Source organism: Cololabis saira, chromosome 12 (assembly GCF_033807715.1).
Source record: "Cololabis saira isolate AMF1-May2022 chromosome 12, fColSai1.1, whole genome shotgun sequence".
NCBI lineage: Eukaryota > Metazoa > Chordata > Actinopteri > Beloniformes > Belonidae > Cololabis > Cololabis saira.
The window spans coordinates 10,026,474-10,041,622 of record NC_084598.1 but is presented as its reverse complement, the minus strand read 5'-3'; the positions used below and the strand labels follow the sequence as shown (position 1 = coordinate 10,041,622).

At 40.2% G+C, this 15,149-nt stretch overlaps 1 protein-coding gene across 2 annotated transcripts in view; it reads left to right on the top strand.

The window, feature by feature from the left end:
• Positions 1 to 15,149, top strand: part of scube3 (signal peptide, CUB domain, EGF-like 3) — a 116,369-nt gene that overhangs the window by 22,623 nt on the left and 78,597 nt on the right. For both annotated transcript variants that reach the window (XM_061735419.1, XM_061735417.1), the window contains exons 2-3: positions 9,960 to 10,082; positions 14,359 to 14,484. In XM_061735419.1, the coding sequence (XP_061591403.1) occupies positions 9,960 to 10,082; positions 14,359 to 14,484 (249 nt within the window). The remainder of the gene's footprint in view (positions 1 to 9,959; positions 10,083 to 14,358; positions 14,485 to 15,149) is intronic.

The following is a 15,149-nucleotide window of genomic DNA, read 5'->3' as shown; positions in this document are numbered from 1 at the left end:
CTCACACCAGAGGCAGTGGGAGTGTGATGGAGTCATCTATTCATCCGACATCAGTGTTTGATCATCACAACTTACTTGTTTCTTTGTGGAGTCGGTTTCCAGTTTTTCGGTAAATAGGCTTCCAACTGTTGGGAAACAGTTTGCGCTAGCTCCTCAGATTTCCATTATTACCCATCTGTAGGCTTAACTTTTATGTACAAAATCTTGATTACAATTGTTTGAGCTGATCATGATCATTTGACCAGGAGAACAATAGCTCAAATTTTGTGTACTCACCTCTTTTCCGATAGTTTACTGGCTTTAACTCCACTATTTAACAGACCTAATTTCAATCAAAGGTGTGTTTTCAAGCATTTCCAAGACAGAAACTGAAACTGTTGTTACAGCAAGTTACAATATTCAAAGAGTCAAAGGTTTCTACTAGGGGTGTAACAATATATCGTGCCACGAAATTTTGCGATACAAAAACGTCACAATACGTGTCGTGGAGGTGACAAAGTGTTTCGCGATATTGGGTTATTAATATTATTAATATTAAGTCAAATCATACATGAGAGAAGCAAAATATTTGTACTTGTATGAAACTGAAGATGCATAATGCAAACCTGACATTAATTTTTAGTTCAGTTTGTGGAAAATGGTTGGCCTGGCTTTCTCTTTAAAACTTAAACAGTTATAAACCAGGAATAAATCACTAACTAACTAACTAACTAAATAAAGCATTAAAACTGGAACAATAGGGCAAATGCACAGCATTGTTTTGTATTTTGTGTCTTTCAAATAAAAGACAATTTGTTCCAGTCATATGTTCCTCATTCAAGGTTGTTAAAAAATGACTGCTATAATATCGTATCGTATCGTTATCGTGACCTCAATATCGTGTATCGTACCGTATCGTGAGATCAGTGTATCGTTACACCCCTAGTTTCTACAGAGGAGGTGTTTGGACCTCCTTATCCTTAAACAGAAAATACTACTGCTAATACAGGAATAAAATTATTTTACCCATGCTTTTAGAAAAACCCGGCATTTATATAATATATGAACAAATCCATCATCAAAAACCCTGAGAGTCAGGATTCCTGGTCCTCTTTTGCTCTGCTGTCTCCTTTATCTTGTTCAAGATGATGTTCCTGCACTATACTAAAGAAACTGGCACTCTGTACTCGGTGTCCTGGCCAACACTGGCACTCTGTACCATGAGAGCCAAAGAGTATTTGTGGAGACGCAGGAATACTGACTTTGAGTGAATGGAAAGTGTTAGCTTACGGCCCCCTGCTGTGCTCCTGTGCTGCTCACTACTTACCCATCAGTGTGCTGGGTCATCAGTAGTCCAGATGTTGGGATTATGGAGGCTGAATTGAGAAATCACAGAGAGTGATGTCACGGGGCTGCCTACTAGAGCGGGTTAGCCGAGGCAGATGTGTAATGGCAGCTGGCAGGTCCAGTCCTCTAATGATAAGCAGACGTCCCCGGGTCCTGAAAGGTGTTTGTTTCTTCTGGATGTTGGGCAGCCGGTCTATAACATTGAGGGCAGATGGATGAGATTTTGTTTTATGCGCTGGAACAAAGCAGGATATTGCAGCACTAGCTTGTGTTGACCAGGTGAAGCTCATATAGGAAGTCCACGCCGTTTCCGAAGCCTGCGGCTGAACCACCTGGACCTCTAACCTCGTTCTGGTCCAGTATCTCAAGCTGCGCTGGAGCCAGACCGGTGTGAGGAGTTTTGCAGAAAACAAAACCACACACTTGAGCTTCTACTTCATGTTGCACTTCGCTCCCTAAAGTCTGAACTAGCTGAAGTCTGATGGGATCAAATGAACCAGATCATCCTTTGACTCTTCCGTAATTACTCTGCTAATTCAAGAAAACTAGCTTTATTATTCTTATTCTGATTATCACTGGGTCATTTATATAAACTTAGGAATAGAAAAGGCCAATTTATCTACAGATAATCAGAAAGATTAAACATTTTGCAAAAGCAAAACAAACTTTGTTGTCTTGAGATAACAAAAGGACCAATTTGTGACCTTGTGATAACAACATTATGATGATTAATTGCAGACATAGTCAATGATCTTTATAGAAAATCTTTGGATGTGACAGCAACATTTGGGGTTTCTAAGGCTTTTCATCTCGGCCCATTTGTTTTCTAACATTGCATATTCAGAACAGAGAACAGTGAAAACCTTCCCCTTGTGCCTTAAACGGCCTTAGTAAAACAATGCCTTTGCCTCATTTAGAATATGGCTACAATGGTGTAATTTTGTTTTAAAATGCTGTTCCAAACTAAAACCAATCCATCTCCACATCAGTGTAAAATCTGTATCAGGAAAAAAAAAATCTCCATTTACTGCATGACCATGAATGCATATCACATGAACATCCATGCTCTGCTGGAAATTATCATTATTGCTGATTGCCCGTATAATAGCTTTTCTCCTGGTGCATGTAGCTCTTGCAGTATTATTGAATGGATAAATGTGCTGCATAATAGCTGATACCGAGATAACAAAGTCAGCAGCATCTGCTGCTCTGCCTCCATGTCATTACTCTCAGCGCTGTTAACGCTTGTCTGTCCTGATCTTCCAGTAATGGTCATATGATGTACATTTGCTTAATCAGAGAAGGATAGTGACAGGGAAGAGCAAATCAATAAAGTGAGTGACTTTGTCATTGTTTCCAAATAGTTTTTTCCCTCCTCTCCACATTCGATTACATTGAATTGGCCAGAGTTGAATGGATGCTACAGTCACACAGTAGTTTTCATCCATACGCAGTAAGAGAAGGTTTAAAAATGTAGCTGCACTAATGAGGATGGAGCCTTTTGTGTTGAGAATCGATGAACATGCCAGTTAGTCTATAAGCCCTCTACCATCCACACTTTGCCTCAATAGGTGCAAAGAACCCCGGGCTTCTTCTGCAAGGAGGAAATAGCACTTTGGAAGTGTTTATTTGATTTGATTTGATTCCTAGAGAAGAGACGGAAACTCAGGGATTACTCTGAAAATCAGGCTAGGAAACATAAGGACGTGCCGTTTCAACGGATTCACACCTTCTGGCAAGCTTTATTAGCATTTATATGAATGTGACAACATTTAGTTTTCTTACATGTTTTGCTGGATGGGCCATGTGGGAAAAGCAAACAAACAAATATACAAAAAAAAGACCTGCTTTTCTGGAACAGACGTGTGCAGCAAAGAGTCTTGGTGCACAGGGAACGCCGCAGGAGATGAAACACAGCATCTGAACTTGCAGAGAAAGAGTTTTGACACTGAAATTGCCATATATCCTATGCTACAACGTCCCTTTGCCACAACTGTAACTATGTGCTGGGGCGAAACTACAATAACTGGCAACGATGATTATTTTGGTTTCCACTGACTTAGGGCTGGGCGATTTTGGACAAAAATAAAATCCTGATTTTTTTCTCTGAAAACCCGATTTTCGATTTCGATTTTTTTGGTAAAACTACAAAAGACAATGGAATGAATTGTTTCAAATATTTTACTATATATTTTACTATATACTAATATATTTATATATATTAGTATATATATAAATATACTTTATTTTTCAAGAAAAATAGTAAACAAATTTCCCTATTGGGAATGAAGTGCAATTGAAAGATACTGTAAATCCTCCTTGAGTTTAGTAAAGTGACAACATTTACAATTTTTTCTTGACCAAACAAAGATGACTAGACGAGCTCTGTCTGTAATGCAGCCAGCTGAAAAAAAGGAAAATCCATTTTCCGATTTTCCTTTTTTTAACATCGTCTTGAATTATAAATCCGATTTAGATTTAAAATCGATTAATCGCACAGCCCTACACTGACTGTGTCTTATTTTCAACAAGGTCCAAAACGCACATCAGTAATGATTTGCAGTGTAATTTTCTGAGGTATGATTTAAGTGTTTCCTCAGTTGTTTTATTTTATTTTTTATTTTTTTTGAGCGGCCCAATTAGAGGTGCCGTTGCTGCCCTCGATGCTGCCCCCAGTTTAGGTGCTGGTGCTGTGATGCTACAGCACAAGGATGTTGTTGTGAGTGTTCAGATCACAGACAGGGAATAAAGAAGCAAAGAGGGAAAAAGACAAATGCTAAGGGAATCAATAGGTTCTGATAAAATGATCACACACTGTATTGCCATGCAACTACCGGTAAGCTGGTTTCCTGCCAGAATAGTTCTTGCCAGGTCTGCTTTTCTTCAGTAAAACTGTGGTGGAATAGATATAATGCACTTGTTCTTCAGTGTTTGTTTGACCTATTTAATGTCAGAGGTCTATGACATCAGCTAGGCAGGAAGACACTAACACCGTATACTTAAGAATTTGCGACTTCTCATATCACTTTTCCCTGTCGTGCAGCCCTACATAGAAAGACACAGACTCAATCTAACAAGGACGATTTCATCAGCTTAGGTTGTGCCCTTTATGCCTTATATGTGATGTTGTCTTTCATAATGTGTCTGAAATAATCAATAATCACCATGTAGCAGTTCTGTAGCATGTGAGACACAAGCAGTTCGATATCTGTTGCTGTTTGTTTCTCAGTCAGCGACTGCCTGAAGCAATACCAGCGTCAGACTGGGTACGATGCTGTTATCAGGGCCGGAACCGGATACATGTGGTGAAAATGTAATGCACTATTGACAATTTTACTTTTATTTATTCATTGTGGGATTTATTTGCAAAAACAGCCAACTGTGCAGGTGAACCATTTATCTTGTTACATGTGAATTGGAAATGCGGCTTGTGACTTTGTGTGTGTTTTGAAGGATGTGAGTGTGTGTGTGTGTGTGTGTGTGTGTGTGTGTGTGTGTGTGTGTGTGCCAGTAAAGTAAAAGCATAAGAGTCGGGAGCCTCACAGACCACAAAGATAAAGTGAACTGATGGCCAAGATGGGGACATTAATAACTGGATGAATAGAGGGATCATTTCAGTTTTAGTCATAATGAATCTTACCATAGAGATTTTTGCACCAGGAGACCTGACAGCAAGACAGATATTTTGTTGTGATTAATACCTCCCCTATTGAAAAATACTCCCTCACTCAGGTACCTCTGCTCTGCAAGACGGTATGTAAGGAGAAAGGAGCCAGGCTGGGGGACTGACATTGTTCTCGCAAAATATAAATCACGACAAGGCTCAAGGAGCGCCTGCAACTTTAATGGCTTTGTGGAAACCCGAGAAGGTGGCACAGGTGCTGCGTTACATACTGATGCTCAAGCACCCAGCAGATTCATGAAGTTGATAAATCAAAACAATAGTTATACTACTATTGAAAAACACTTAAGCCAGTATTACTTTATGTTGAAACATCAATATATATATTTTTTTATGACATAAAGTTTACTGAATGCATTCCGAATAAGGAAATGAAACACGTTTGCAAGGACAACAAATTATCACAAATAAACAGAAACCAGCGATAGAGTGTTAAAGAAATAAATATAATCAAAATCTATTCTTAAAGTTCATAATTCTATATTTTCATTCGAGGTTTGTGGGTTTCATAACTCTTTTAATCTTAAGATTGACAATAAAGTTGTGACATAAATTAATATACACTCCAGATAGGTTAAGTTTATAAGATTAAACTTAAGTGTATATGGAATTTGCTGGAAAAATAAATAAAAAATGCAAAGTTGACATTATTAACAGCTAAACTGTAGCCTCAATTTATCAAAATGTTTACTTTATTAATCACCATCAAGGATCTTAAGTGCATAGAGCTGAAAAATAGTTGAGAGCTCGTTCTTTTGTGTAAACCACAGAAATCATGGCGTGCGTGATATTTATCTTAAATCTTCCCAGGACATCAGTGTTTTCCAGTATTTGTCAGATATTCGTTTTTTCCCTAATTAAAGTCAACATAGATAAAAGGCTGGTGTTGATTCAGAGTTTTTGTAGCAGCTGACGAAAATCAGTCCCAGTCCCAGTGGGTGACGGCAACCTATTAACTGCATTTTGGTAGTTTAAACTTGCTATGCTGGCATGTTTGCATACTGTGGCATTTAGCTCAAAGCATATTTGATTAAACATGTCCTGACAGAATCACAGGAGCTTAGCTTGTCATCCATTATAAACGACACTTTATTCGAACCCCTTAATACTAATCATCCAGTCGCCAAATGTCTTCGCTAACCTTTTAGTGAAGTGTTGACTCACACTGGAGTCCTCGGCTTCAGTCTTTCCACGCGGCCTCCAGTTCTTGCACCAGCAATAGCCGCACTGATGGACCTCTACTGTGATATTGCATAACGATTATGTAACATTTCATTTTATTATACAAGAACTCCTCAGTGTTTGAGCATTCTGCGGTGTCACTGCCCTCCTTTACACAGCAGACTTCATGTCCTGCAGAAATGGGCAGATATAGCCAATATGCTCAAGTCAGGGGTTTAGGTTGCAAGTCATTTCCCATTGGGATCAAGCAGCTCCTGCGGAGGGCTTGTGATAAGAGTGAGTTTTGGGAGCTATGTAAACCTTGTTAAGCTCCCCTTCCCTTGTGTGCGTGGGGGTAAGCCTAAACACCTGGGCTGGTCAACTGGGATTTGGTGGGATTAGGGGCTCCATGAAGGCAAACCTGATCATGCTCCCGTTTAAATCCATTTCCATTCTTATCTCTTAGCATTCCCCGTTTTTGTAATTCAATCTCAATCCAGCCGTTATACAACAGCTATGTTTTCTACAAAAAAAAATGCTGTGTCCGTCTAATCCCTGATAGCTACTCACACCGGTTAGTCCGGTTACGGACATTTTTACGTATTCCAGTATGAACTTTAAAATGTGTGTGCCACATGAAGGCTGATTGTCAAAAAGGTTTTCCAAAACTTTATTTGTTCAATTTTAGATTGCACTGGCAACAGTTGGTCTGCAAGCCAGTTTTGGTGCCATTTGAAACATCCCAAGGCCTTTAAAGTGGGTGGTTTTGGCTTTAGAGCTCACCATAGAAATCACCATTTTCCCCATATCGATTCTGCATATGTTTTATGTTGGATGCCCTTCCTGACATAACCCTCCCCATTTATTCATTTTGGGACCGGCTCTGTGGGAACTATGTGGCCCATTAGTGGTTGGGTGTATTGTGGGGTTCAGTGTCCTGCCGAGGGTCACTTAGGCACATGACTGAGGATCGAACCACTGACCTTTCCATTAAGGAGCAACCGACTTTTCAGCCAGCATCCGGACCGTCGCCATCTGCCATTCCCTTTTCCTTCTTTTTCTAATATTTCTATCCCGATTTTTTTCCCATTTTATCACCCAGTGCTCCTACCAAAGTCAGTCCTGGGCATTGCTCCCTCTACCAACCTTGGGAGGGCCACACTGAGCTCAAGTCTCCTCCCTACTTGAGGAGTGAGCAGGCCACCATTCCCTTTTCCAACATTGTCAACATTGTCAAAAGTCCAACTTATCCAGGATGTTTTGGTTATTGACTTTGCATAAGAAATGTAGCTGATGGGACGGCGCTTATCAGTTTGTAGACTTTTGTTTCTAACCTCAAGTTTGTACAGAGCAGGGATTGTGACCATTGAAGGCAAATGGAATACACCTTTAGGCTGGTCCAGGTTTGCATTGTTGTTCAGAGGTTATCCCTTGGTTTTGACTAAAATCTATAGAAAAACATTACAACATACCCTTCACCCTCTGCTGCATGTTGTTTGGTGCTAAGTGATAAACGTTAGCCACTTAACATGACAAACTGACGGAGGGTTGGATTTTCTGACGTAGATACGGCTCATCTTGACTGGTTAGCCCACCAAGTACGGTTGGTGGTAATATTAAACTAAACATGTTGAGTCTGAATAATAGCTGGTCGTTTTTGGGTATCTTAACTTCATGGCACTGTAACTTTTATAGCTAATAAAATTTGCCACAAAATGTATCATGTACAAAAGATCAGAACAATTAACCACATCATTCATTCAGGAATAGATCCATTTTGGGAAGAGAGACGACAGGAACAAATCACAAGTGATTCATGAGTTAAAGTGGAAGTGGGTCAGTCAATGCTACTGATTCTGACAGACAGGTCGTCTTGTTATCGTCAGAGGAGCAGGATTCTGCCTCAGCCGCTCATGATTCAGGAGCAGGCGAGCAGTGGGTGACATTGCTGGACGTATTTTGATATGTGCAGCTCCACATCAAGCAGGATTTGCCGACTGGCTCCTGATCTCAAACAGCTCCCAGTCCTGTAGCTCTGTGGGCTGTTTGGGTGGAGAATGAGGACTGAAGAGACGGGTCACGGAAGCAGCTTCCGGATGCAGACGAGGCTAAATTAAATATCTCAATTAACACAAATGAGCGTTGGATAGCGCTAATTTAATGGTATTTAAAGGTCCTTCTCCATGGTCACATTTTCAACGTGTTAGAGGATTTTATGTCTGAAAACACTATTAGACCTTGAACATGGTAAACATTGTATTTGCTCATCATGTTTGCATTGTCTGTGAGGCTACGTGCACTTGTCTTTCTGACAAATGTAAGTGGCCTCCTAGGAATTTCACTCTCACCTGTTTTCCTTTGGTTCATTAAAAACCCCTAAACTGAAAACCAGCTTTGAGAACTTTCTTTTACTATGGTTTCTATTTTATTTGGGACAGTCTTTGCTTTAAAAATGGAGTAGTTGTTGGGTGGAACATTTGCGAGGACAATGTGAATTTTAAAACGCTCGGCCTGTTCCATCTAAGGTTTCTGGGCTTGTGGCCTTTTGATGGAGCTACGTTGTACATGATGTCCAACTTCCATGCTGAAGCCATCCTGGAAGTAACAAGGATTGCAGTTCACCAACTGGCCACTGGGGGCTGTCTCCCAAAGTGACTCTCTTAGGGCCAGTCCCAATACACCCCCTAGCCCTACTTTTCGCCCTACCCCTAAATTTTGCGCGTTCCCGTGAGGGTAGTGGTGTCCCAATTCCTCTTTGCATCTAGGGCTAGTGGGGATAACGAAGGGTAGTATATATGAATCTACCCCTTCACAGCTAGGGATTTCAGATGCTGACTTCGGGGCAAATTTCTTAACCGGCATTATTTGGATAAACTGAGCCCAGGTTGGGGATCTTAACGGTTACTTTTACGCCTGAAAAAATATTAAAACTTAATAAAGTGGCATATTAACAGCACTACAGCAGAAATGAAAACAGCTTCTAGCTCACGATTGCGTACCCGAACGTAAACCACGCAGTGATGTAGCAAGTGGTGTCCCAATCCCTAGGGAAGATTACAAGGGCCCCACGCCTGTGGCTTCATTTTTAGGGTGAAGTGGTAGTGAGTGAGGGCTAGTGGTAGAAAGTAGGGGGTGTATTGGGATTGGCCCTTAGTTGACTCTTGTATTAAAATGTCCAACTTTGCAACAGAAATAAACATATTTACATATTGGTTAAAACAAACGAACAAAAAAATCTTTTTTTGTTTCATAACTTGATTTCCCATCCATGACCATTTTTTTTCTGCTTAGGGAAGAAATTGGTAGTTTGCACTCGTGCAGCATTGGCTAAACACGGGGGTCATTCCTCATTTTGCCACTGGAATGACATCTGAAACAAGATATTCCACTACAAACATTTGCTGGCAGCTCCAGCGGGGATCTGCTGAAAGAAAGTAAAAATGACTTCAAGAACACAAAATAACGTTTTTTTTTAAATCAAGACCTGCCCAACTTTTAGGCAAAGAGGCTACATGAATTCTTGGTTGTTGATGGTCGGGGGAGTAAAAACATTCAGTTACTGTCTGTCTAATAGATCTATGTGGTGTTCATCGATCAATCACTCAATCTCCCCTTCATTACTTTCAGTAACACAGGTTCTTCATCTTCCTATTTATGGAAATTTGTCATTTTCTGACTTCAGTAACTGGATTATATGGAGTATGGCTGTCACTTATTATTTATGTCAGCGAGACGTAATCAAAAAAAAGGGTTCGGTTTCATTAACTTGCTGCTTTCTCCTTTCTCCTAGATGTGGACGAATGTGCAGAGAGGCTTGACAACTGCAGCATCGACGCCATCTGTCACAACACCCCAAAGTCATACAAATGTATCTGCAAGTCGGGCTATAAAGGAGATGGCAAACATTGTGAAGGTAATCATTTGACTGTATTTGTAGCTCATTTGCACCCGGTATCGGGAGGTACAAACTTCTGCACCCCTGGGTACGAGCATGGGGATGTCTGCAGGTCTTGAGTGTCTGAATGTTGGAAAGTGACGGCTTTGATAAACGCTTTTGTCACAGTTGATACAACTCATTAGCGTTGCACTCTTCCTGAAGAGGGAGGAGTAACAACTGCGATCTGCAAACGAAGGAGGGAGAACGCCAGCTGCAAAGTGTTCCTTTGTGACAAGATTAAATGAAGCAGTAAATTTCCTACACATGTTTGAGAAGAAAATTAAGATGGTGGCTGAAACGGCAGTCAGAGGCCCAGCTGTCAGGGCTATTTCAGCCACTACAGGTAAACTCCCTGACATAAGGCTATGTTTCAGGCTGTTTCCAATGTGCCCCATGCCTCTGGATTACTATATTCAACATTTTTATTATTAACATCACAAAATCATATTTCACAATGCCATTTTTTCCCCTTACCCATATTATTCTTTTATTTACTTAACCAGGCGTATTTCATTGGTTTCTGCCTGTAGGTCATAAAAGTCTGCTTTTTTTAAGTCAATTGTAAAATATTTGTGAGGTTGGGTTTCCGTTGAATCGACGGCTCCTCGATGACTGGCATTGCATGAATTCAAAAGCAATATTCATAAAATATAATAATAGGGAATATCCTCTCGGGGTGACTTGACTACTGAATCACCTTTCACACCAGTTTTCAATCGCTGCTCTGCACCAGGCCGGGGCCTTTTATTTCATTCTAGTTCTTTTCTTTTTCTTTTAAGACGGGCAGAGGAAATCACGAGGACAGTAAAAGAGGAGGAGAAGGCCCATGCCCGGTGCACAAACTGTGCAGAGCTCTTATACGAGCCTGCCGAAGCCTATTATCACACGGGCTTCCTTAAACCAGCTCCTTTTTCTGTTTCGGCTGGCTCAACTTCAGACGTAACGCTGTTACAAATGGTCCAAAGTTCTTGGTTCTGTGTAGTTTTTATATCACTATAAGATTGGAAAGAAAGATCTTGTCCTTAAAAAGATTTGTGGAATAGATCTAAAGTTTACACACCATCCGTCTGGGGCGGGGGGGGGGGCATGTAGTATCCACCAAAACCCCATTAAAGCCTCATATTGTTAATTTATTGTTTTCTAACTAACTGTGTAATGTAAGCAAATGATAAACTTTTTATTTTGTATGCATACCCTTTTAATGCAACAGCTTGCCTGTGATGTATTCGATTTCTACTAGATGCAACTGGGAAAAGTCACACGTGTTTATTTTGGGTCTAACAACTGACGGTTTTATATCAGAGTAAAAATCAAACCACGCGGTGAAGGGAGAGGCCAGCACTGTGTGGAGGTGGAGATCTGTGGAAGGATAGACGAACAAATGAATCAAGAAAATCCTGTTGCTCTGACGTCTCCAAGACCACGCTGCCCTCCTCGAGTCTCAGATGGAGAAAGGTTGGAACAACCTGTCTCAAAACCCTGCATAAACATGTCTGGTCAAAGTGATCGGCTGTGCTTAACGAAATAACTGAGAGGCAGAAGCTTATCAGCAGCGCTGGAGCATGATGGTAGAATCACAATGTGGTCTAAAAAGGGAGCAAAGTACAAAGAGATCTTGGTGAAGACCAGGTAAAGACTTGCTAAATGATCCCTTTCACCAGGACAACACCCTGGAGTGGACCGGCAGATCAATACTAGAGGAGAACAAGAATGACTGTACAGGACTGTCTCAGAAAATTAGAATATTGTGATAAAGTTCTTTATTTTCTGTAATGCAATTAAAAAAACAAAAATGTCATCCATTCTGGATTCATTACAAATCAAATGACATATTGCAAGCCTTTTATTATTTTAATATTACTGATTATGGCTTACAGTTTAAGATTAAGATTCCCAGAATATTCGGCAATGTGCATTACGTTGGAAAAGCTGACCTATGTGATTAGAGGTAAAGCACAAGAATTCGAAGGAATATGGACACCTTTAATGGACTTTCTCAAGCAACAATAGAATATATCTGTAGAACAAGTGTGACAATCTTAGTTTGTTTGTGAGGCTATTGAGTGTGACATTTGTTCTTTTAGTTTTTTTTTCCATTTATTTTTTATTTTTTGTTAGTCTTTTTCTGTCTTGTTTTGTTTTTGTCTGTATGGACATAGCAGGACCTGCTTACATTTTGTTGGATAATTAATATGATACTTGCTGATTGTTTTGTTTTTTTTGTACATTTATATTGAAATTTAATAAAAATATTGTTCAAAAAAAAAAAGAAGAAGATTCCCAGAATATTCACATTTTTTGAGATAGGATATTTGAGTTTTCTTAAGCTGTAAACCATGATCATCAATATTAAAATAATAAAAGGCTTGCAATATTTCAGTTTATTTGTAATGAATCCAAAATGGATGACATTTTTGCATTACAGAAAATAAATCACACTATTCTAATTTTCTGAGACAGTCCTGTACAAGAAGTACAAAGTCAAGAGTCTTATTCTTTATGTATGACTTCAAAAGTGTAAACGTTGGAGTTGACATGCTTGGATGTTTTTAATTTGGTACATAGATTTTTCTTTTCTTCCGAATATAATCAAATCCAGTGTTTGAAGAGCAGAATCAGTCTGATATTAACATGTGGTGGGTGTTTGAAGTTTTGAACTGAGCATGAAGTTATACAAGTCCGAACACTCAGTGCGGGAACAAGGGAGTGACAGATGTGTAGGAAGTGAATGAGAGAGCGCAGGAGTGTTTTGTAGCGGCAGTACCATGCCTCTGCTGTCAAGTCCAATTAAGCCCTGAGAGAGACAGCCTCCGAGAAGAGCCTAACAACCGGGATTATGTGCATTAAATGAGCCTGTAAGTGCTGAGTGGAAGTTCTCGGTATTCTCGGTTTACCTTGTCTGGCTCTGCTCAGTATGGGTCTTCCAACCATCATCATAACCATAAGGGACAACTCCACTAAGAGTGTCATGCCAGTCCTCCATCCCTGTCTTTGTACTTCTTTCTTTCCTTTTCACACTTTCGCACTCCTTTTCCTTTTTAACAATTTTTCTTATGACTACACACATGCACAAGAAGCAATTTGATTTCCTCTTTTTTTGCACGTGGCCAGATGTATTTTTGTACTAATAGCTGCATATTTTGGCACTAACTTTATTTTCCGTGTCATGATAAAAAAGCTTTTCAAAATACCGTTGATCATTTCACATGCTGCCAGTAAACTTTTAGTGTCTCTTCCTGAATCCGGTGGGGGTTAAGGGTATTCATTGTGGCATAGAACTTTTGGAAATCAGTATTTAGCTTTAAAAACAAAACTGTAAACTTGGTAAAATTGTGGCATATACCCAAGTTTATATGAATAGCAGGTGTATCAAGCAAATAACACAGCTGTTTCTTCTCTGGAGCTCAAAACGCCCCGGAAAACCTTTTTAATCTACCCAAACTTCAATGGCTTAGTACATGTACATATACCTGTAAATATGAAGGTACAGTGAGGAGATAGTTTAGTTTACAATTGCTGTTAACAAAGTAGGCTTTCCTTTTTTTTTGTTTTCCTTAACTTTTTCTTGGCAGAGCATGTTTTGATTATTTTTTTTAAATCAGTTGAGATAACATGGCTCGCCAAATGTGAGAAAATATGAGATATTATTTTCTGAGAACATCCATCCATCCATCCATCCATCCATCCATCCATCCATCCATCCATCCATCCATCCATCCATCCATCCATCCATCCATCCATCCATCCATCCATCCATCCATCCATCCATCCATCCATCCATCCATCCATCCATCCATTCATCCATACACCACAGACAGGTTCACACAGGCTTTATGATTCTCCAGAAACTGCCCCCCTGTCCTGCTATAACTTACCCCACAAGCATCTACGTAAGCTCATTGCTGGCTGTCGTCATATCTAGTCTAGCCTACTGCTGATGGGTCACAAGCAGATAGCTTTGAGCTTGAAAACATTAGTCAGCTGATTATTGTGATGCTGTGCATCATGCAAAAAACCATGTAACCTCACATGTGCCATTAGATGGATTTTGTACTCAGTTCAGCTACAAGTATTTACATTCTTAATGCAAATCTATCCATTTCATGGCTACGGATTTATATATTAATGTAAAACTTCTTGTATGAGTCTCCTCTAAGCAACAAAGATGATTAGCATGGCTTCCATGTTGAACGTCTCCTGAAGGGCTGCTCAAACCATGTATGCTCACACCTTGTGTATCTTCTCTTTGCAGATGTTGATGAGTGTGCAACTGAATACAACGGCGGCTGTGTCCACGAGTGCATCAACATCCCGGGAAATTACAGATGTACATGTTATGACGGGTTCCGCTTGGCACACGATGGACACAATTGTCTTGGTGAGTGAAAGTTTCTTCTTCTCTTGCACCTTTTGCACGTTGTGCACCTTATCGTCGTCGCATTAGAGGCTTTTGGTCAGAAGAATATACGTTAAACTGCGCGTGTCAAGTTTCAGACTCAATCTAATAAAGAACATGTGGCTGCATAAATCCTCTCTGCATGTGTAATGTCACATCGGGGCTGGTAATAGATGGTTCAGGCCTGAACGGAGCTCTTATTAAAGCGCTGCTTCAGATATTAGCTTTGTCCTTACTCATATAGCAGGTAGTCTGCACACTGTTTGTAAAAGGAAAACTGAGAGCTTTTTCTTTTACAATAAGTCAGATGAAAAGGGGGGGGAAATTTATGAAGAGCTTGACCCTGAGCTTGGAGCTCAGAGTGGGCCATCAGTTGACGTTCTTTCCCATGGTTTAAGATTTCACTGGTGTGCCATTCATGCTCTTCTCACAGAGGACCTATTACGTGTAAGAGGTTATGAAATTAAGGAAAATATAGCGCTCTTCCTGCTGCTGAGAGCTGCTTAACATAGACATTGTCCACCAACCCCCATTCTGTCTTTCAGTCCTGCTCCTTCTCCCCCATCCACCCACCCTGCGTTCCCTTTGTTTTCTTTTGAAACCCCCTAGTCAGACCGTGCCACTCCTCAGACATCATCTCCCTCTAG